At 41.0% G+C, this 23,060-nt stretch overlaps 1 protein-coding gene across 1 annotated transcript in view; it reads left to right on the top strand.

Moving 5' to 3' along the window:
* The first annotated feature begins 237 nt into the window (after window positions 1-237).
* The window catches only part of SLC6A5 (solute carrier family 6 member 5), a 146,265-nt gene continuing 123,442 nt past the window's right edge, over window positions 238-23,060 (top strand). Inside the window, exons 1-4 of the mRNA XM_073658226.1 lie at window positions 238-646; window positions 4,781-5,293; window positions 6,911-7,046; window positions 9,407-9,538. Coding sequence (XP_073514327.1) covers window positions 644-646; window positions 4,781-5,293; window positions 6,911-7,046; window positions 9,407-9,538 — 784 coding nt within the window. The 5' untranslated portion in view covers window positions 238-643. The remainder of the gene's footprint in view (window positions 647-4,780; window positions 5,294-6,910; window positions 7,047-9,406; window positions 9,539-23,060) is intronic.

Raw genomic sequence — 23,060 nt, 5'->3', positions numbered from 1 at the left:
CTGCAGCTGTAGATATACTATATCCTTATGTCCTATGCAGATATATTATCTCAAAATAGTCCAAAGCTCTAGAATAAAAACCCATCAGCCTTAGATAAAAGGCTCCTAAATTATTAGGTCAAATGTCCTTTCTCCTTTGCTGTAAAATAAGAACTTGCAGTTAACCATTTGCAACTCGGTATAAAATCCCACCCCATAATATAAATGCCCCCTTAAAGCTGCCTCATTGCTAAATCCAGATCCAATTGGATAAACACCTGAATCCAAATAAGGGAAGGGATCTGCCACTGACTGGGCTCATTGCTGCCTGTGTGTTTAATGTAAAGGGACGTGGTAGTGCTGAGCCCCCTCTAATGACTCCCTCCCTGTAGTAATCGCCCCCCTGTGACTCACGTTGTAGACGCAATCCCCCCTGATGACTGACAGCTCACAGGGCTCTAGGAGGACGCTGTCCCTTTAAAATCTGAATGCAAGTGTAATGATTTATCAAACTCTTATTATCAAGAAAATGTCAGGCGAAGGGCACCTTGTGCTGCACTGACGCAAAGCCAGACTTCTCCAGGAAGGTATACAAGCGTCTCCTCTCACAGGAGGATCCAGTCTTCCTTACTCTGCTGCAAGTGGCGCCAGGACTCCTGCGGAGATGGTGAGTGCTGGACTCTTCTCTTCACATCTGTGGGGTGATTTCTGTGGTTACACTCTTTATTTCTGTACTATCTGCAGGGTTTTATCACTGGGGTGAGATGTCTATGTTGTGCAGAACCTGGGGCACTGTGTGTAGTGTTGGAGGGTCGTACTGCCTATACTGATAAATTTGGAGGGTTTTTACATAGTGCTAAGCTCTGGGAGACCTATAAATAGGGTTTAAGGTAGGGGAGCTCTTGACAGTGCTGAACCCACCATGAGCTGTCCATAGTGTTAAACTTAGGGGTCCTCTCCAAAGTGCTAGACCCCTGTTGAGGTGTCCTAAGTAATGAACCTAGAGATGTCCACAGTGCTGAACCTAGAGATGTCCACAGTGCTGAACCTAGAGATGCCCTTAGTGTTAAACCTACAGATGTCCACAATGCTGAACCTAGAAATGTCCACAGTGCTGAACCTAGAGATGTCCACAGTGCTGAACCTAGAGATGTCCTTAGTGCTGAACCTAGATATGTCCACAGTGCTGAACCTAGAAATGTCCACAGTGCTGAACCTAGAGATGTCCACAGTGCTGAACCTAGATATGTCCTTAGTGCTGAACCTAGATATGTCCACAGTGCTGAACCTAGAAATGTCCACAGTGCTGAACCTAGAGATGTCCACAGTGCTGAACCTAGAGATGTCCTTAGTGCTGAACCTAGATATGTCCACAGTGCTGAACCTAGATATGTCCACAGTGCTGAACCTAGATATGTCCACAGTGCTGAACCTAGAGATGTCCACAGTGCTGAACCTAGAGATGTCCTTAGTGCTGAACCTAGATATGTCCACAGTGCTGAACCTAGATATGTCCACAGTGCTGAACCTAGATATGTCCACAGTGCTGAACCTAGATATGTCCTTAGTGCTGAACCTAGATATATCCACAATGCTGAACCTAGATATGTCCACAATGCTGAACCTAGATATGTCCTTAGTGCTGAACCTAGATATATCCACAATGCTGAACCTAGATATGTCCACAGTGCTGAACCTAGATATGTCCACAGTGCTGAACCTAGATATGTCCACAGTGCTGAACCCCCCGGTGCTGTCCCCAGTGCTGAACCCCCAGGCCCTGTCCACAGTGCTGAACCCCCAGGGTGCTGTCCACACTGCTGATTTCCCCGGTGCTACCCTAGTGCTGAACCCCCAGGTGCTGTCCCCAGTGCTGAACCCCCAGGTGCTGTCCCCAGTGCTGAACCCCCAGATGCTGTCCCCAGTGCTGGACTCCCATGTGCTGTCCCCAGTGCTGGACCCCCAGGTCCTGTCCCCAGTGCTGAACCCCCAGGTGCTGTCCCCAGTGCTGAACCCCCAGGTGCTGTCCCCAGTGCTGAACCCCCAGGTGCTGTCCCCAGTGCTGGACTCTCATGTGCTGTCCCCAGTGCTGGACCCCCAGGTCCTGTCCCCAGTGCTGAACCCCCAGGTGCTGTCCCCAGTGCTGATCCCCCCTGTTCTGTCTATAGTGCTGAACCCCCCGGTGCTGCTGAATCCATCCTGTAGATGTCCACAGAGCTGATCTGCTCATTATATCCTAATGGCGCGCAAGCCACCTGAGATTTCAGCAGTCTCAAACCTTATTCTGGAGCTCTGCACTTACAGGAGACAGTCCGCAGTCCTGAACCTGCCATTTTGGGATCCACAATTCCTCAATCATTGGCGTTCTGTCCATTCTGCTCAACCTGCCTGGGCTTTCTACGTTTTTTAAGGACAAAATCTATACATTATCCCCTTCACATGAGCACAGATCCGGATTCTAGGTAGCACGAACAGATCCAGTCTGTCTATCATTTACTTTTCTTAAATGTATATAATTATGTTAAATGCGTTCACCACAGACACACGCGTTGGATAAATTATAAATCAGTTAATCAAACATTGATCATTTGAATTTGTATAGAAAACACTTTAATTTCTTAAACTCTTTCTTTCAGCTAGTTTATTCTCTGTATATGTAGATATATATACATACATGTATATGTACATATATATTCATACAGTATATCTACATGTATTTATTTATTTGCGGCCACATTCACATTTACCTGTTATGTATTTACAGTCTCCCTTCTCTGTGTATAATGTTCCCCTTTATTTGTATATTAGATCCCCCTTCTCTGTACATCCAGTCCCCCTTCTGAGTTTTTACAATCCCTCTTCTCTGTATATACAGTTCCCCTTCTCTTTAGATACAGTTACCCTTTATCTGTATATTAGGTCCCCCTTCTCTGTATAAACAGTACCCCTTCTCTGTATATTAGGTCCCCTTCTCTGTGCATACAGTCCCCCTTCTCTGTATATTAGGTCCCCCTTCTCTGTATATACAGTTCCCCTTCTCTGTGCATAGTCCCCCTTCTCTGTATATTAGGTCCCCCTTTTCTGTATGTTAGGTCCCCCTTCTCGGTACATACAGTCCCCCTTCTCTGTATATACAGTCCCCCTTTTCTGTACATACAGTCCCCCTTCTCTGTATATTAGGTCCCCCTTCTCTGTACATACAGTCCCACTTCTCTGTATATACAGTCCCCCTTTTCTGTACATACAGTCCCCCTTCTCTGTATATTAGGTCCCCCTTCTCTGTACATACAGTCCCCCTTCTCTGTATATACAGTCCCCCTTTTCTGTACATACAGTCCCCCTTCTCTGTACATACAGTCCCCCTTCTCTGTATATTAGGTCCCCCTTCTCTGTACATACAGTCCCCCTTCTCTGTATATACAGTCCCCCTTCTCTGTATATACAGTCCCCCTTTTCTGTACATACAGTCCCCCTTCTCTGTATATACAGTCCCCCTTCTCTGTACATACAGTCCCCCTTCTCTGTATATACAGTCCCCCTTCTCTGTATATACAGTCCCCCTTCTCTGTACATACAGTCCCCCTTCTCTGTATATTAGGTCCCCCTTCTCTGTATATTAGGTCCCCCTTCTCTGTACATACAGTCCCACTTCTCTGTACATACAGTCACCCTTTTCTGTATATACAGTCCCCCTGCTCTGTATATACAGTCCCCCTTCTCTGTATATTAGGTCCCCCTTCAATGTACATACAGTTCCCCTTCTCTGTACATACAGTTCCCCTTCTCTGTATATACAGTCCCCCTTCTCTGTACATACAGTCCCCCTTCTCTGTATATTAAGTCCCCCTTCTCTGTATATTAGGTCCCCCTTCTCTGTACATACAGTCCCACTTCTCTGTATATACAGTCCCCCTTCTCTGTATATACAGTCCCCCTTCTCTGTATATACAGTCCCCCTTCTCTGTATATTAGGTCCCCCTTCTCTGTACATACAGTTCCCCTTCTCTGTATATACAGTCCCCCTTCTCTGTATATACAGTTCCCCTTCTCTGTATATTAGGTTCCCCTTCTCTGTATATACAGTCCCCCTTCTCTGTACATACAGTCCCCCTTCTCTGTATATACAGTCCCCCTTCTCTGTATATACAGTTCCCCTTCTCTGTATATTAGGTTCCCCTTCTCTGTATATACAGTCCCCCTTCTCTGTACATACAGTCCCCCTTCTCTGTATATACATTCCCCCTTCTCTGTATATACAATCCCCTTTGTCTTTATATACTGTTCCCCTTTGTCGGAGACTGGAGACATTGTCGCATCTTTTCTTCCTGAAATAAAGGTAAGTATTTCCCAGTAGGGTCGCAGAGTTGGGATTGTGAGGGGTCATAGGAAGAGACATGGGGAGGATTTTGCAGAGTTTTTACCCTCCTGTCTCCTGACTCTGCGGCTGCTGAGCGCTGAGTGACACAGAGGAAATGGGGCGTAAAATTAAAGAATCTTTGTACAACAATGAAAGGGGCAGGAGCTAGATCAAGTCGTGATATGAAACCCAACGAGGATCTGGGTCCCCGCAGCCCTCTGTGCCAGCATTGTGCACTGTGTAATACTGCACCCCCGGTAGATAATCCCATACACCCCTGGGCTAACAAAAATAAAATGTAACCATTGCAAAGCCAAGAGAAATTAATTAATGGGCTAAGTGCAGCAGATACAATGTTACCTTGCATTGCAGGTCAGAACATCCCCCCACATGTGATATAGGGCGCATGCAGCAGAGCAATAAGAATCCCCTTATATTCCATAGGACTACGTGAATCCAATGGATGTGAGGCAGAAGACGGTGAACAGCCCGGAGGGGGCTTCTCCAGGACTGATTGGGGGCGCAGGAGTTACCCAGCACAGCCCGGACAATGATGTCCCCCTACAAGCCTCCTCCAAATTGGCCAGGTTATCCCAATCTACTTCCAATGACAGCAAAGGATTTGAGGAATCCAAAGCTAGTGCCCTGGAGAGGTCTAGAACTGGGGGGTCGTGTAAGATCAGCACCCCAAGTCATGGCAACTTGGTGATAAGGAAAGACTCTGCAGATGGATTTCCACTGAAGGCTTCAAACATGACTGACATCAACGGGCAGAGTAACTCTGTGCACTGCAGAATTGTGCCCCTCCAGAGCGCAGAGGGGGACCCCAGCCAGAGCTATGGCAAGACCAGCCTGGAGCAGAACAATGCCAAGGGGGGCTGGGTGCCCATGAACCAGAGCACGGTGGTCCTGGGCACAGATGGCAACACCTCGGTCTTACCCGGCAACCTCAGTGGGGTAAGAACCTCTAAGGAGCTTATTATTTGTGTAGTGGGGGTGAGATGGGCAAATGTTCTGTATAAGAGCCACAAGAGCTTACAATCGAGATTCAAGGTGATGTCCTGGCAGAATGTCACCGTGTTAGTGGGTAAATAGTTTGTCGCAGTAAATCAGGAGCCGCTGGTTCAAGTTTATAGATTTTTGCTTTTAAAAAATAAATTGCTGCAATGAACATAAAGGTTTTTGGTTTGAAAATTGTGGAAACGAATTGTGCAGCAGCGAAGGCATAAAGGTATATTCTGTATACTCCTGACACCGGTATATGCATGTGCCGCACACGAATATAACGGATGTGTGTGCACGGATTTAACTGAAACGGATTTTCTTTTGAAATACTTGGTGCGACTGACGTCAACCAAATATATAGATTTATCTGCAGACCCCGAAAAATATACCATGTCACTTATTATACCAAGAGTAATGCCAAAAAAACATACATTGTCTATCTGTCTATCTATCTATCTATCTATCTATCTATCTATCTATCTATCTATCTATCTACTTATTATCCTATTTTCTATCTAATTACCTTTAAATTAATTTATTTTCTATTTATTGTCTATTTATCGATCTATCTATCATCTATCTATTATCTGTCTATTTTCTATCGAATTGCCCTTTAATTAATTTATTAATTTCTACTATCTATCTGTCTATTATCTATCTATATAATTATCTATCGATCTCCTTATTATTTTATTTTCTATCTAATTACTTTTTAATTAATTTATTTTCTATTTATTATCTGTCTATCTATCATCTATTATCTATCTATTTTCTATCAAATTGCCCTTTAATTAATTTATTTATACTATCTATCTATCTATCTATCTTACAATATCTATTTATTTTCTATGTAATTATTAATTAATTTTCTATTTATCTATCTATCTATCTATCTTACAATATCTATTTATCTATTTATTTTCTATCTAATTATTAATTAATTTTCTATCTATCTATCTATCTATCTATCTATCTATTTTCCAATATCTATTTATCTATTTATTTTCTATCTAATCATTAATTAATTTATCTATCTATCTATCTATCTATCCATCTATCTATCTATCTATCTATTTTCCAATATCTATTTATCTATTTATTTTCTATCTAATCATTAATTAATTTATCTATCTATCTATCTATCTATCTATCTATCTATCTATCTATCTATCTATCTATCTATCTATCTTCCAATATCTATTTATCTATTTATTTCTATCTAATTATTAATTATTTTATCTATCTATCTATCTATCTATCTATCTATCTATCTATCTATCTATCTATCTATCTTCCAATATCTATGTATCTATTTATTTCTATCTAATTATTAATTATTTTATCTATCTATCTATCTATCTATCTATCTATCTATCTATCTATCTATCTATCTATCCTTGGATCTATCTCTGTAATTCTATAACAACCGTTATTATGCATATTTTTAAAATATGTTCATCCACAATGTAAGAGAAAACATTGTAAGAAAAGTTAGGGCATTTGTCAGTGTATAAATCAGCTCTTTTGTTCTGGTTTTGTGAGATATGTGACCTGATTCTCTTTCCTTAGGAAGATGATGGGGATGAAAATAAAGCAAGAGGGAACTGGTCTAATAAACTGGATTTTATCCTTTCTATGGTGGGCTATGCTGTGGGCCTGGGCAATGTCTGGAGATTTCCCTACTTGGCATTTAAAAATGGCGGAGGTACAGTACTGATTGCTGTCACATTGGAGATGCTGCAGAATGCAGAGGATGTTCTGTACCTGAAAAAAAATAATACATAGGAGCAGATAAATAGTGGTAACATTATATAAACCTGAACCCCAGGATTACAGGACTGTCAAGGAGTATCTGGAGAACCTGGTGCTATTTGAAGCACTTTACTATGTACAGTATATGAGACAGAAGAGACAGGGATGACAGGTGTGACAGTAGATGAGACAGGGGTGACAGGGGTAACAGGGGTGACATGGGTGCACACCTCTCCCCCAATGACAATACATGTAACCCTGCACACCATACAATACTGCAGTGCAGGGAACAGAGCAGATCTGCAGATTGTCAGGGAAAAGGTTAATGCTTCAAAGAGGGAAATGTCGCTTCAGGGCAGAACATAATACAATGAAACAAATACCCTGCTGTGTATAATATACTAGTATTACTGTACACTGTAATAACAACTACAGAACACTGCAGTATACAACGTGCTATTACAGAGGTATAACAGCACAGCAGTGATCAACGTCCTATAATCACTGCAGTGTACAATATACTGTATACAATATACTGTTATTACATCGTACATCACTGCAGCTTATAATATACTGTTATTACATCACACATCACAGCAATATACAATATACTGTTATTACATCACGCAACCTGCAGTATATAATATACTAATATGACATCACACCACACATCACTACAGTATATGATATACTATTACATCATACATCAGTGCAGTATATAATATACTAATATTACATCACTGCAGTGTACAATATACTGTTATTACATCACACAACCTGCAGTATATAATATACTAATATTCCATCATACATGACTGTAGTGTACATGCACAGCAATACTATTTCTCCACATACAATATGCAGTATCCTATTATAATAACCAAACCCTGCAGTATACAGCATACTATGATATCACCATAGCATCAGACGGTTATCACCGCACAGCTCTGTAGGGTACAGGGTTGTATTATCATAGTCGCAGGACTCTGCAGTGTATGATATACTAGTATTACACCACACACTGCAGTCTGCAACATGTGATAAGCTTTCATCCCAATTAAACAACCCTGCAATTAATATTCTCATTTCACATCTCACAAACCTGTAAAATCCATTATCCATTATCCTATTGTCACAGTCAAACATTGATAGAAGAAAAGAGACAGATAGGAGAAAAGAAAGATAGATAGATAGATAGATAGATAGATAGATAGATAGATAGATAGATAGATAGATAAAGATGAACAAAGCAGGCAGCACTCCAATAATATAAAAATATATATATGGGCTGATTAAAGTCCACTTTGTTCATCTTTATATATTCTTCTTGGGAGGCCTTGCACCCATCATTCCAGTGTCACTAGTATGCTGTTCTAATTTTTTACTCTTGATGGATAGATAATAGAGAGTAAAATAGATAGATAGATAGATAGATAGATAGACAGATAGATAGATAGAGATATATAGATAGAAAGATAGATAGATAGATAGAGATATATAGATAGAAAGATAGATAGATAGATAGATAGATAGATAGAGATATATAGATAGAAAGATAGATACATAGATAATAGACAGATAGGCAGATAGAAGACAAACAGAGGCCAACAGACAGAGAGGTAAATATATAGATAAGTAGATATGAGATAGATAGACAGGCAGACATACATTCTGAGATGTGTTATGTTGAGAAGTTACATTCCAATTTCTGCACTCTTAAAGGGGTTTTCCCATAAACAAAGTACATTTTAATCAATAGATCTTGGAATAATAATAATTTCCACAATTGGATGTGTTTAAATAAAATGTCCCTGTGCTGAGATAATCTTATAAATGAGCCCCTGCTGTGTACTGTGTAATGGTTGTGTCTGACCGTTCAGGAACATAGTCTGATCATACCACAGCTCCTGGGAGAGAAGGGGAGAAAAAAAGTGCAGACAGGACAGCACAGGATTGCAAATGAGTTTTTATTTAAGTAAAGCATTATTTAAAAAACAGGCAGTGTGATGTTGTAGATCACAGAAAAAATCTGCTGTAATGTCTGTATACTCTTTTGCTCACCACCACCCCCCAGGAGATGTGGTATGATCAGAACATGTTCCTGTATGGTCAGACACAGCCATTACACAGTACAAAGCAGGGGCACATGTATAAGATTATCTCAGCACAGGAACATTTCATTTAAACACATCCAATTGTGGAAATTATTATTATTCCAAGATCTATTGGTTAAAATGATGATTAAACTTAACTTTGTTTGTGGGAAAACCCCTTTAAGGCTTCTTATTATTTTATTACTCTGTCTTCTCTCAGGTGCTTTCCTTATTCCCTACTTGACCATGTTGGCTCTGGCCGGGATCCCCATTTTCCTTTTGGAGGTGTCACTTGGACAATTTGCCAGTCAGGGCCCCATCTCTGTCTGGAAAGCCATTCCTGCATTGCAAGGTAAGTGACACTAAAGCTTCTTCCACAAATTCCACCATTTCTGCTCTCTGTGATACATTGTGTCTGGAGAGATCCAGAGATTCTTGGTGTTATCACCTCTTTACCAAGTTGTTTTGCCATCTTGGCTATGTGCTGGATCAGGTTTACTTGCTACCAGTTGTAGAATAATGTTCTCTATGACCCATGTTCTAGAGCAGTGTTCCCCAACTCCAGTCCTCAAGAGCCACCAACAGGTCATGTCTTCCGGATTTCCTCAGTATTGCCCTGGTGATAATTCCATCACCTGTGCGATACTAAGAAAATCCTGAAAACGTGACCTGTTGGTGGCTCTTGAGGACTGGAGTTGGGGAACACTGCTCTAGATCCTAGCTCCTTTACCTGTGGGATACAATCAGGGGACACCACAGTGATAATCCAAATGAGGAACCCTTCTAATGTATGTTCACACCATGACATCCCTACAACCAAAAATATAAAGAACGTTGTAGATTCTGCCCTGGTTCATTTTTCATCTTAAGAGAGGAAGCCAAATATTGTCCACGCTGCCTATGGAGCAGATCAGGACTCTATATTCACCTGGAGCTCCCTCCTTCACTGTTCTCCATAGTGGCTCTCTATGCTCCCCAAGTGTCCTTGGTAAGGTGGGTGGTGTATAAAGTTCTAGATCCCATACTTTGTCACTTCTGTTTGCTATGTACTCTAATATTCTGTTCTAGATTGCTCATATCATCGTCTGGGTATTTGACCTCACATATGCCAATGGTGGCCATGATGTTGCACCCTGTTGCTTTCAGCCAACATGTCCTCTCCAGGACTGTGGACACTGTTGTGACTATTGCTCCTCTGTGGACACTATGTGATTGGAAATATTAGATAGACTCTGCCATAGGGCTGCCTCAATGTTGTGTGGCTGGCACAATGATTGTAGCAGTAATTTATTGGTTTGATAATGATATTTGTCCTGCATGTCTTCATGGGCACAACAGTAGGGCAGACGTATAAGGCGGCACTACTATATGGGGCAGTCTTGTGAGAATACTGTTTGGAATAATACAGGATTGTTAATTGACTCACAAACACTGGGCTCTAAGAGTCCACGTCATGATTATAGTTGCATTTTTTTTGTTGCTCTGGTTTTTAGTGTTTTTTGCCTGTTTTTCGTATGCACTTTCTTTTTCGTTTTGCTTTTTTTTTTTCATTGTTGTTTTCTTCTATGTTTCTCACCTTGGGTGAAGGTTTGGGGTTTTCAGATATTGTCGGCTGATTCATCAGTTGCAACTTTTTAAAAAGTCATTCCATTTTTGAGCAAATGTGCTCCAGCCCACGTACTTTATCCCCAGATTGATTATATGTGCACGTGAAATTTTTGTACACATTTTGCAACGTTTAGAGTGGAAAATGCAACGTTTTGTATTAAAAAAATGCAAAATAGGTTGGTGCAAAAGAAACAAAAATCAATGAATATAACAAGACAAAAAAAAAAAAAGAAAAGAAAAATGACTTAAAAAACCCTCAAAAAACAAGTGATGAATCGAGCCCTTAGACTGAGAACCCAGAACTAAACACAGAAATGTGTACAGGTTATTATCAGGGTGAATGTGGAGGTGCGGCCTGGATTGTGATGGGGGAGGGGAGAGGCTTGTATCTGAATATTTTTTGATGTCCATTTTTTTATGATTGATGACCTGGAATGGCAGCTAAACTTCACAGCTTTCATCTACCCCTGACACACTATGCAAAATGTTCTAGGTGCTGCAAAGCATATGCAGATGTGTTGTGACCTAGACTACCTTGAGGATACATGGCATGCCTATTTATTGTGGAACTTTGTGCATTATTATACCGCTGCTGTTTCTTTTATACATGTTGTACTTGGCCTAAAAACATTGAAAAACACTATTTTAGCTGATACAAGAGACTACAGGGAAGTCTGGGCACATTCTGTCTGATCGGTCCGAGGTTTCTCTAAACCTTTTGTTTAAAAAAAAATAAACTATGTCTCCCCGAGAAGCATCATTTGGGAACCGAGTGTGAATTTAATTATTTTAGATGACATGTTCATGTTATTTAACTTCTTAACTCCTTGTTCTTCCTAGTATTAGTCGTACGACTACAAGCAGTCTCCATAACCTTCATGTGATCACTGTCTATTCTCATTCCTCATTGCCCGGGCTTTTTCCTCGACTTAACTTTGTGCCCTTTGATCTGTCTTTTATGTTCTAGGTTATTCATGTTTTATCCTTTCTCCACTTTATCATGTTATTTTATCTGATCTCTATATTACACTTTTATCTGAATACGTTTTAAAAGCTCAGTTATATGAGGGTTCTGGATCACAGGCTGCTCTCATGATGTCTCTTTACTGCCGTCTATATTATAAAGCTTCTCTCCCACTTTACAAGCTGTTTCACAGGACACTTTATTACTAGAGCAGACATAGGGCCAGGACGGAGCAGATTAGAGCCCAAGCTCTGCTGTTTTAGGATCAGTTTTTAGTTTTGCTATGATGTCCAGATTCTATAAATGTCCTGGTCCTGGCTGGAACTGTTCATATGAAACTTTATGGATTAAGTTTCCATTCAAAGTAGCTATACCTATTAGTAATATCTTCATGTCCTATGCCAAAGAATGACTTGAGTGGCATTGATTGGGTTTCCACGCAAAGTAGCTGTAACTAATGCTAAAATCACGTGTACCATGCCAACGGTTGGCTTGAGAGGCATTTATTGGATTTCCACGCAAAGTACCTGTACCTAATGTTACTATCACCTTGTGCTATGCCAAAGAACGGCTTGAGTGGCGTGGATTGTGTTTCCATACAAAGTAGCTCTACTTAATGCTAGTATCACTCTGTGAAATGTCAAAGGTTGGTTTGAGTGGCAAAAATTATTTGTCTACATATGTTGCAGATAAATCTGGAGAGTAGAAGGTGTGTAAGCTACTGTACGGAAGTGTTGTTTGGGCACCATATGATGTAGTTAATTAGATGTAAAGCCAGCGCCGGTGTTCCTACATGGTCCCTTTACCTCCTCCCAGCAGGGACACCAACATACTCACTGCGACAGCCGCTTGGCAGCATCCCCTTCCTCTGCCACAACTTCCTGCTCCCAGGGCCTGTGCACCTCGCACAGGTCTCCCGACAGCACGCGTTTGCATTCCTTGCCTCTTAAAGGGGTAGCGCACACTCCTTATATGTCCCCAGCTAATAGATGGGAGACACTAAGTGCTTAAGGCACCTTCCCCTGTAGGGAGGTGCCCGAGCAAAATTAGAGTTTAGTTAGTCTGCAAGCAGCTAAGTCCGTTGCCAGGTCCCTGTTCCTGTACCTCTCCTGTTACTCAGAACTTGAACCAGTTCTGCCTTCCTGAACCTGAATAGTCTGAATAAGAACTTTAACCTGGTACCATCCTGTCTAATGCTTCAGTACCCCCCTATATCTCCTCTCTTGTCTCAGTCTACCACCCTACACGTGCCCTCCATTCTGCAAATGACTTAAAACTAAAATCCTCCATAATCCGAACTTCCCACTCCCGTCTCCAAGATTTCTCGCGTGCTGCGCCAATTCTTTGGAATGCATTACCCAGGACTGTTCGATTAATTCCCAATACCCACAGTTTCAAGCGAACCCTAAAAACACATTTCTTTAGACTGGCGTATCGCCTAAACACACTCTGTCCGTCCCAGTTTTCCCCCATATTAAAATCTTCTTCAACTTCAGGTTCATACCAACCATGCACTTAATAGCCTCTGTCAGGACTGTACACATACTGGCTGGCGACCAGTCCATGTATTATTATTTATCCTATTCAGTATATCAAGGCTGCATTATACAATATATGTACTTTTTACCTTTCGTGTCTCCCCCATTTCCTCATAGACTGTAAGCTCGCGAGCAGGGCCCTCACTCCTTTCGATATGAGAAATGCTTATTCTGTATTGTCTGTATATGTCCCCCCTAAAATTTGTAAAGTGCTGCGGAATATGTTGGCGCTATAAAAATATAAACTATTATTATTATTATAATACCTGCACCAGTGTCCATCCAGCTTTGTAATCCAGAATCTACATTGTCTGAACCAGCACCAGTGTCCGTTCTGTCTGTGATCCAGAATCTGCACTGTCTGAACCAGCACCAGTGTCCATCCTGTCTGGCAATCCAGAATTTGCATTGTCTGAACCAGCATCTGTGTATGTCCTATCTGTGATCCAGAATCTGCACTGTCTAGGATTCCGATTCTGTGTCTGTGATCCTAACCCTTGGGGTCAGCTGCCGCAGTACCGGGGACTGCCCTGGAGTAGTACCTGGGTCTACTTGCAGCTCAAACCTAACTCCACCATCAGGAGCTCTAGTGAAAACCATGTGGCCGCTTAGCCACATGGGTCACACCCCTCCAGGGTAAGCCTGGCCCATGGCACAGTGGGTCCACGATCCACCAGCTTGACATTAGACACCATATAGGTTGATTATTTGGACAGTACAGGGTGTCCCTAAAGTCTGAACACATAGGAATTCTCTTTAACTAGAATGAATGTGGTAAAATTGATGGAAATGTGAATTTATTAAATCGAGTTCACGTGAACTTTGCAAAGTGCATTAACCTTTGCATCACAAATTTGGTGCACACTTTGCATGGCTAAATAATTTGTTATACCTTCCCATCTACTTGTTTTCCATATATCTCCACCTTCTTCTCCGTTGACAGCTCTGGCCTTACAGAGAACAAAGAAGGGTGGAGATAGAAGAGAAACACCTATCTTGGCTTGATCAGTCATTTTGGACCGACGGTTGCCTTTAATCACTGCTTCTACATTTACACATGAGGTTCTAGAACCTTAGAACTGGTTTCATATCTTTTTGCTGCAGATATTTTTCAAGTCAAACACTTTTTTTGTCTCATTCCTCTAGGGATAGAAACATTGTGGTGACTCCTTCACTGTTAGATCATCATCACCCTCTTGCAAACTCTGTTTTCTCTCCATAGTTTAGTTTTTTGGATTTCTCATAGATTGATAACAGGGTGAGAAAGGGCTTACTCTGCTTTACCTGTAATATTCCCAATGTGATCCCTAAATCTCTGCGTACCTCTATGATTAGATGACATCTTTTTATTTCTTTACTCCTGGTTGTTAGTATTCCATTGATGTAAGTTCTAGTCTCTTATTTATTTATCATTTATGTGCCAGAAATAAATATACTGTTCTTCTCTTGTTTTCTCGCATTCTAGTTTTTTTGATGCTTTTGCTCAGTTATATCTGTCTGGTGCTGAGATCAGCCATATTTTTTAGTTTTTATTTCAAGGTGAATAATCTATTTTTTTATATGTTTTTAATAATTTTATATATTCACTATCTGTCTGACATATATGGCATAATGTTCCAGATGTGTGTTCTAGATCTAGTTTCATACATGATCTGGATTAACACTCATAATCTAGCTATGTAGGTTTCCTCCACTTTATTATACGTTCTAGATTTCAAGTTTTTTTTTCTCTCCTGATTTTGACACAATATTATTCTTATTCTGACTAATGTAAGATCTAGATTTCTTACTTTTAAAGTCTGGTTTGGAGAATGATATAGATAATTTCTGATGTGTTAGTGATTGTTCTTCTGGATATTCCAGAGCGCCAGCATTCTGTTACGGATGTTCTAGATTCACAGTGTTGTATCTAGGTGTGCAGATCACCTATGAATGATCTCACTTCTCTCTGCAATGTATGATCTGGATTTCACATGTTCTTGCAGATGTAGATCTAAAATTCTTAGTTCTAAACCTCATCCACCAACATCCAGATTCTCAATGTATTGTCTAAACTCCTGGTTTTGTCTATGAAATAGGATGTCTGAATCATATGATGTTTTCCTTAATCATCTATGAAGTTTTTTTTAAATATTTTATATTTATAATAGTGTATCACATACAATAAATATCATCGCAAACTCACCCAAACCAGGAAAAAAAGGGACTCAACTAATAAAACTAGTGTCAATATGTAACTTTTTCACTTTTGAAGAATGCCACCATTTCTCTGCAGCCTTTACACGGTTTATAAGTTTATACCAAAACTGAAATATGAGATTTCCAGAAGAGAGACAACTTCTAATAGTGATAACTCTAGATAAGAGAAGAAGATGGATCACAACCTCACTAACAGACGAACTTAATGAATTGCCACAAAATTCTCCAAACAGCAAAAGAGCCTATAAAGAGACGACCACATGTTGCATCTATGTAACCTAGATTCTCAAACCATAAAGAGAGAACTTTTGGTCGTAAACAAAAAATTAGCATTTTACAAGTCACTTTTAGAACATTTTGAGTCTAAATAACCAATTTTAAACATAAAAAAGAGAACTATGGATGCAATCTGTGGATTATCATATACTATATCATTAAAAAATCATATTTCAAGGAAGAACTGCTTATTGACTCTTGAATACTTATCCAAGCTTCATCTGATATATCATACAGAACTCATTCTCAATAGGCTGTAGATTAAAAATTAAGCCTCATATTTAAAGAAATCAATTGAGATATTTATACAGTAATTCGCAGCTGATTTTATGAGTATAATAAGAACACATAAGCTTTTTCAGCGTTTTTTTCTGCATTTTTTTCTGCAAATTAAAAGTTGCATTTTTACAGCATCAGCAAAAGCTATGACACTTCAGAAATCTCATGCACACACTTGTTTTTTTTTTTTTTAAATCTGCAACAGGTCAATTCTTTCAGCATTTTTGCAGCATTTTTACAACCATAAAAGCAATGAGAAATTGAAAACAACACTGCAAGACGTTTTTCGTGGCATTTTCGAAGCATGTTTGGTGAATAAAGTAAACTTTATTAAACATTTAGACAAAGCAGAAATGTAATCTGCACCTAAAAACAGAAAACATAGCAATAAAAATGCAGCGTAATGACAGGTGTTTTGAATGCAGAATTTTTACTGCAAGTTTTGGTTGCAGAAAAAAATGCAGCAAAAATGCTGCATGTGAACATGGTCTAAGGGTCTGAGACCAAACTCATAATGTTAAAAAATATTTTTTTTGTTAATAAAACTTACCCATTGTATAAATGAAATTTTTCAAATTTCTAAGACACTTTCTGTTTCATTCTATCCCTTCCCATTGAATAAAAACCTTCTGATTTACACTCAGAATTGAACAATTCTCTCTAACTTAATAGATGATTATCTGCAGACTAAATACATTTAGCATCAGATTGTTTTGTCCTCTTGTATTTTAGTGCAGGTTATTAAAATTAACCCTAAAGATCTAGATGATTTAGCTTGCAGAGTTGTATCGACTGGATGCAAATGCAACAAACTCTCTGCTGTGATAATTATTAGATCAGGACTGGTTTCCAAATCACTAACAGCAGACAAAGATCTTGAAAAAGACGTTTAATTGAAGGACAATAAATAAGAGAAATTTGCCCATAAATTCAATCTGTTCTACGTCCACTTTCACCACATTCATTATGTGTTTTGCAAATCATATCCAGCATGAACCTTTGTGATACATTTGGACGATCAGATTGTCTAGTCTACATTTACTCTGCAGATTACTTAGTAAATCTGTCTTACTGTCTATTACAAAGTTACAGAATATATCTAATTAACCCCCTAGATGAGCTGAATTGCATCGGAATTTACCATCAAGCATGTCATAATTTAGATATTAGAGCATCAATAAACTGTAATCTGGATGTTTAGTACATGATTAATATTTGTAGCATTTTGTACAAATATTAATACTTTCTACAGAGCCATTAATAATATTAATATGTAATTAATATTTAATTATTAATATTAGTATTTTCTACAGAGCCAAGTGAGCAGAGCTTTATGGCAGTTTCCATCCATTCTCTAAGCTGTCCGCTCTGCAAATAATAGAATTAAACCCTACATATAAGTGGAGTTATTATTGGACTTGTTCCTCATCAGTTAGTTTTCTTTTCAGAGAACAATAGTAGCATGTAAATATGTATAAGTTTCTTATTGTGCCTCCAAATATCAATATACTACCTAGATATTCTTCAACAGAAGCAATGTTTCTAGACACGAGTTTCTTCTTAGTATAGTAAAACTTTTATGGGGTCATACACTACACCCCCGTACATCAGGGGTTTTAGAGTCATAGTTGGCTGTTTAGCTCCATCTAGTGGTGGCTGTCAGAAGACAGAATTTTATTATTGAACTCAATATCTGTGCAGACAATTTTGGGAACTTTGAAAAAAAAGCTTCAACTGCTATAAAGATTTATTAGAAAATTAGTCTCATCTAATACTGAACTGTAGAGGGATTCGGATAAGGTGGTTCTAGCATATTCCGCGGCATTACATGCAAATAAGGTCATGGGATGCATTAAAAGAGTTAGAGATGCCAGGACGAGAACATAATTTTGCCTTTATACAAGTTGACTCTACAAGTGCAGCCACTGTGTACAATTTTGGTCTCAGGTCTATAAGAAGAACTTCGCTTAACTAGAGCGGGTGCAGAGAAAAGCGACCGAGGTTATTAAGGGACTGCAGAACACGGGGCATCAGACCTGGAGTTATTCAGTTTGGGAAAAAAACAAATATATGAATTCACAGTACAGAGATCTGTATAATCAGCTTTTCAGACCTAGTCCTGCAGCGATGACAAGGGGGAATCCTCTACATCTAGAGGAAAGAAGGGTTCATCAAAATCACAGGTAAAAAGTGAGACAATGGATTCTTTACTGTGTGAGCAGTGAGACTATGGATTCTTTACTGTGTGAGCAGTGAGACTATGGATTCTTTACTGTGTGAGCAGTGAGACTATGGATTCTTTACTGTATGAGCAGTGAGACTATGTATTCTTTACTGTGTGAGCAGTGAGACTATGGATTCTTTACTGTGTGAGCAGTGAGACTATGGATTCTTTACTGTGTGAGCAGTGAGACTATGGATTCTTTACTGTGTGAGCAGTGAGACTATGGATTCTTTACTGTGTGAGCAGTGAGACTATGGATTCTTTACTGTGTGAGCAGTGAAACTTTGGATTCTGTACTGTGTGAGCAGTGAGACTATGGATTCTTTACTGTGTGAGCAGCGAGACTATGGATTCTTTACTGTGTGAGCAGTGAGACTATGGATTCTTTACTGTGTGAGCAGCGAGCCTATGGATTCTTTACTGTGTGAGCAGTGAGACTATGGATTCTGTACTGTGTGAGCAGTGAGGCTGTAATGCACACGCCCAGACTGACTGGCGTGTGCGTGTTTAGTGGTTCCACTGTGCCATGAACCGGAGAGTGCCTGGAGGGGCGTAACTAAGTATCTGCCTGATCCGACCAAGGTCGCACGACGGCATACGACGCCAGTGCACCAGGGAGGAACCGAGCAGAGGGACCAGGGTCTACTCCAGGTCAGACTCTGGACACGGCTGTTGACCCACACCGGGGAATACAGGAACAGGCAGACTAGAGCGCAGGCTGGGTAGGGTCCAGTACAGACTGGGAGACAAATTTGGAGCCGCAGATGCGGTAAACAAACAGAGTAAAGCGAAACCGCAGGTGCGGTAGTCAAGGCCGAGCAAAGCGAAACCGCAGACGCGGTGGACAGGGCCGAGCAAAGCGAAACCGCAGACGCGGTGGACAGGGCCGAGCAAAGCGAAACCGCAGACGCGGTGGACAGGGCTGAGCAAAGCGAAACCGCAGACGCGGTGGACAGGGCTGAGCAAAGCGAAACCGCAGATGCGGTGGACAGGGCTGAGCAAAGCGAAACCGCAGACGCGGTGGACAGGGCTGAGCAGGCAAGAACAGCCGAAGCGGCAAGCAAGGCAGAGCGGAGGGGACAGGGCTCTGTTCACACGGAACAGACTGGAAGGGAAAGGCAGAACCAGGTACACACAGGATACTTGCAATGAAGTAGCGAGTTGACTCTAAACTCACAAACGGGAGTACAGAGACAACGAGTAGGAGATAGGTACGGGATCAGATTCTGCAAGAAAAGGGAAGGTATGGACATGGAGAAAAACAGGTAACAGGCTAGGAGAGTATACAGACAAGAACAGGCAAGATACAGGAACAGGTCTAGGTATGCGGCCCCTAGAAGGCGGAAAGAACAGGCTAGGAACGTGTTCACACTGGCCTGGAAATACAGCCTCCAGGATAGGCAGAAGACAACAGGCTAGAGAGCGTGTACAGACTGCAGGTTAGAGTACACAAGTAGGACACAGTACAGACACGGGAACAGATACTACAAGACAGGTAACATACACAGGACGTGGCATGTCAGAGACAACAAGCCAACTGACAGGGCAAGATGCTCAGGCATGGGTTAATTGGAGCAGCTGGTTTAAATACCAGGTGACAGACAGCAATAGGCTGAGGACGCACAAGGGGTGTGCCTGCAGCAGGTATAAAAAGCAGGAAGTGATCGGGCGCCTCCCTTAAGCAGCAGAAACAGGCAAACAGACAGCATGGAGGGAAGCCAGAGAGACATTCTGGATTGGAGATCAAGTGCGTGCTCTTGCACAGTGGGAGATGGACCACTATGCAAGGACGCCGCCAGGTATGTTACAGAGGCTATGGATTCTTTACTGTGTGAGCAGTGAGACTATGGATTCTTTACTGTGTGAGCAGTAAGTCTATGGATTCTTTACTGTGTGAGCAGTGAGACTATGGATTCTTTACTGTGTGAGCTGTGAGACTATGGATTCTTTACTGTGTGAGCAGTGAGACTATGGATTCTTTACTGTGTGAGTAGTGAGACTATGGATTCTGTACTGTGTGAGTAGTGAGACTATAGATTCTTTACTGTATGAGCAGTGAGACTATGGATTCTTTACTGTGTGAGCAGTGAGACTATAGATTCTTTACTGTGTCAGTAGTGAGACTATGGATTCTTTACTATATGAGCAGTGAGACTATGGATTGTTTACTGTGTGAGCAGTGAGACTATGGATTCTTTACTGTGTGAGCAGTGAGACTATGGATTCTTTACTGTGTGAGCAGTGAGACTATGGATTCTTTACTGTGTGAGCAGTGAGACTATGGATTCCTTACTGTGTGAGCAGTGAGACTATGGATTCTGTACTGTGTGAGCAGTGATGAGACTATGGATTATTTACTGTGTGAGCAGCGAGACTATGGATTCTTTACTGTGTGAGCAGTGAGACTATGGATTCTGTACTGTGTGAGCAGTGATGAGACTATGGATTATTTACTGTGTGAGCAGCGAGACTATGGATTCTTTACTGTGTGAGCTGTGAGACTATGGATTCTTTACTGTGTGAGCAGTGAGACTATTGATTCTTTACTGTGTGAGCAGTGAGACTATGGATTCCTTACTGTGTGAGCAGTGAGACTATGGATTCTGTACTGTGTGAGCAGTGATGAGACTATGGATTCTTTACTGTGTGAGCAGCGAGACTATGGATTCTTTACTGTGTGAGCAGTGAGACTATGGATTCTTTATTGTGGGAGCAGTGAGACTACGGATTCTTTACTGTGTGAGCAGTGAGACTATGGATTCTTTACTGTGTGAGCAGTGAGACTATGGATTCTTTACTGTGGGAGCAGTGAGACTATGGATTCTATACTGTGTGAGCAGTGAGACTATTGATTCTTTTCTGTGTGAGCAGCGAGACTATGGATTCTTTACTGTGGGAGCAGTGAGACTATGGATTCTATACTGTGTGAGCAGTGAGACTATGGATTCTTTACTGTGTGAGCAGTGAGACTATGGATTCTTTACTGTGTGAGCAGCGAGACTAGGGATTCTTTACTCTGTGATCAGTGAGACTATGGATTCTTTACTGTGTGAGCAGTGAGACTATGGATTCTTTACTGTGTGAGCAGCCAGACTATGGATTATTTACTGTGTGAGCAGTCAGACTATGGATTCTTTACTGTGGGAGCAGTGAGACTATGGATTTTATACTGTGTGAGCAGTCAGACTATGGATTCTTTACTGTGGGAGCAGTGAGACTATGGATTCTTTACTGTGGGAGCAGTGAGACGATGGATTCTTTACTGTGGGAGCAGTGAGACTATGGATTCTTTACTGTGGGAGCAGCGAGGCTATGTATTCTGTACTGTGTGAGCAGCGAAACTATGGATTCTTTACTGTGTGAGCAGCGAGACTATGGATTCTTTACTGTGTGAGCAGCGAGACTATGGATTCTTTACTGTGGGAGCAGTGAGACTATGGATTCTTTACTGTGTGAGCAGAGAGACTATGGATTCTTTACTGTGGGAGCAGCGAGACTATGGATTCTTTACTGTGGAAGCAGTGAGACTATGGATTCTTTACTGTGTGAGCAGTGAGACTATGGATTCTTTACTGTGGGAGCAGTGAGACTATGGATTCTTTACTGTGGGAGCAGTGAGACTATGGATTCTTTACTGTGTGAGCAGTGAGACTATGGATTCTTTACTGTGTGAGCAGCGAGACTATGGATACTTTACTATGTGAGCAGTAAGACTATGGATACTTTACTATGTGAGCAGCGAGGCTATGGATTCTTTACTGTGTGAGCATTGAGACTATGGATTCTTTACTGTGTGAGCAGTGAGACTATGGATTTTTTACTGTGTGAGCAGTGAGACTATGGATTCTTTACTGTGTGAGCAGTGAGACTATGGATTCTTTACTGTATGAGCAGTGAGACTATGGATTCTTTACTGTGTGAGCAGTGAGACTATGGATTCTTTACTGTGTGAGCAGTGAGACTATGGATTCTTTACTGTGTGAGCAGCGAGACTATGGATTCTTTACTGTGTGAGCAGCGAGACTATGGATACTTTACTATGTGAGCAGTGAGACTATGGATTCTTTACTGTGTGAGCAGCGAGGCTATGGATTCTTTACTGTGGAAACAGTGAGACTATGGATTCTTTACTGTGTGAGCAGTGAGACTATGGATTCTTTACTGTGGGAGCAGTGAGACTATGGATTCTTTACTGTGTGAGCAGCGAGACTATGGATACTTTACTATGTGAGCAGTGAGACTATGGATTCTTTACTGTGTGAGCAGCGAGGCTATGGATCCTTTACTATGTGAGCAGTGAGACTATGGATTCTTTACTGTGTGAGCAGTGAGACTATGGATTCTTTATTGTGGGAGCAGTGAGACTACGGATTCTTTACTGTGTGAGCAGTGAGACTATGGATTCTTTACTGTGTGAGCAGTGAGACTATGGATTCTTTACTGTGGGAGCAGTGAGACTATGGATTCTATACTGTGTGAGCAGTGAGACTATTGATTCTTTTCTGTGTGAGCAGCGAGACTATGGATTCTTTACTGTGGGAGCAGTGAGACTATGGATTCTATACTGTGTGAGCAGTGAGACTATGGATTCTTTACTGTGTGAGCAGTGAGACTATGGATTCTTTACTGTGTGAGCAGCGAGACTAGGGATTCTTTACTCTGTGATCAGTGAGACTATGGATTCTTTACTGTGTGAGCAGTGAGACTATGGATTCTTTACTGTGTGAGCAGCCAGACTATGGATTATTTACTGTGTGAGCAGTCAGACTATGGATTCTTTACTGTG

The sequence above is a fragment of the Phyllobates terribilis genome, unplaced genomic scaffold, assembly GCF_046119375.1.
Source record: "Phyllobates terribilis strain yellow unplaced genomic scaffold, ASM4611937v1 Scaffold_13__5_contigs__length_258822181, whole genome shotgun sequence".
Classification (NCBI taxonomy): domain Eukaryota; kingdom Metazoa; phylum Chordata; class Amphibia; order Anura; family Dendrobatidae; genus Phyllobates; species Phyllobates terribilis.
This window is presented reverse-complemented; position numbering and strand designations above follow the sequence as displayed.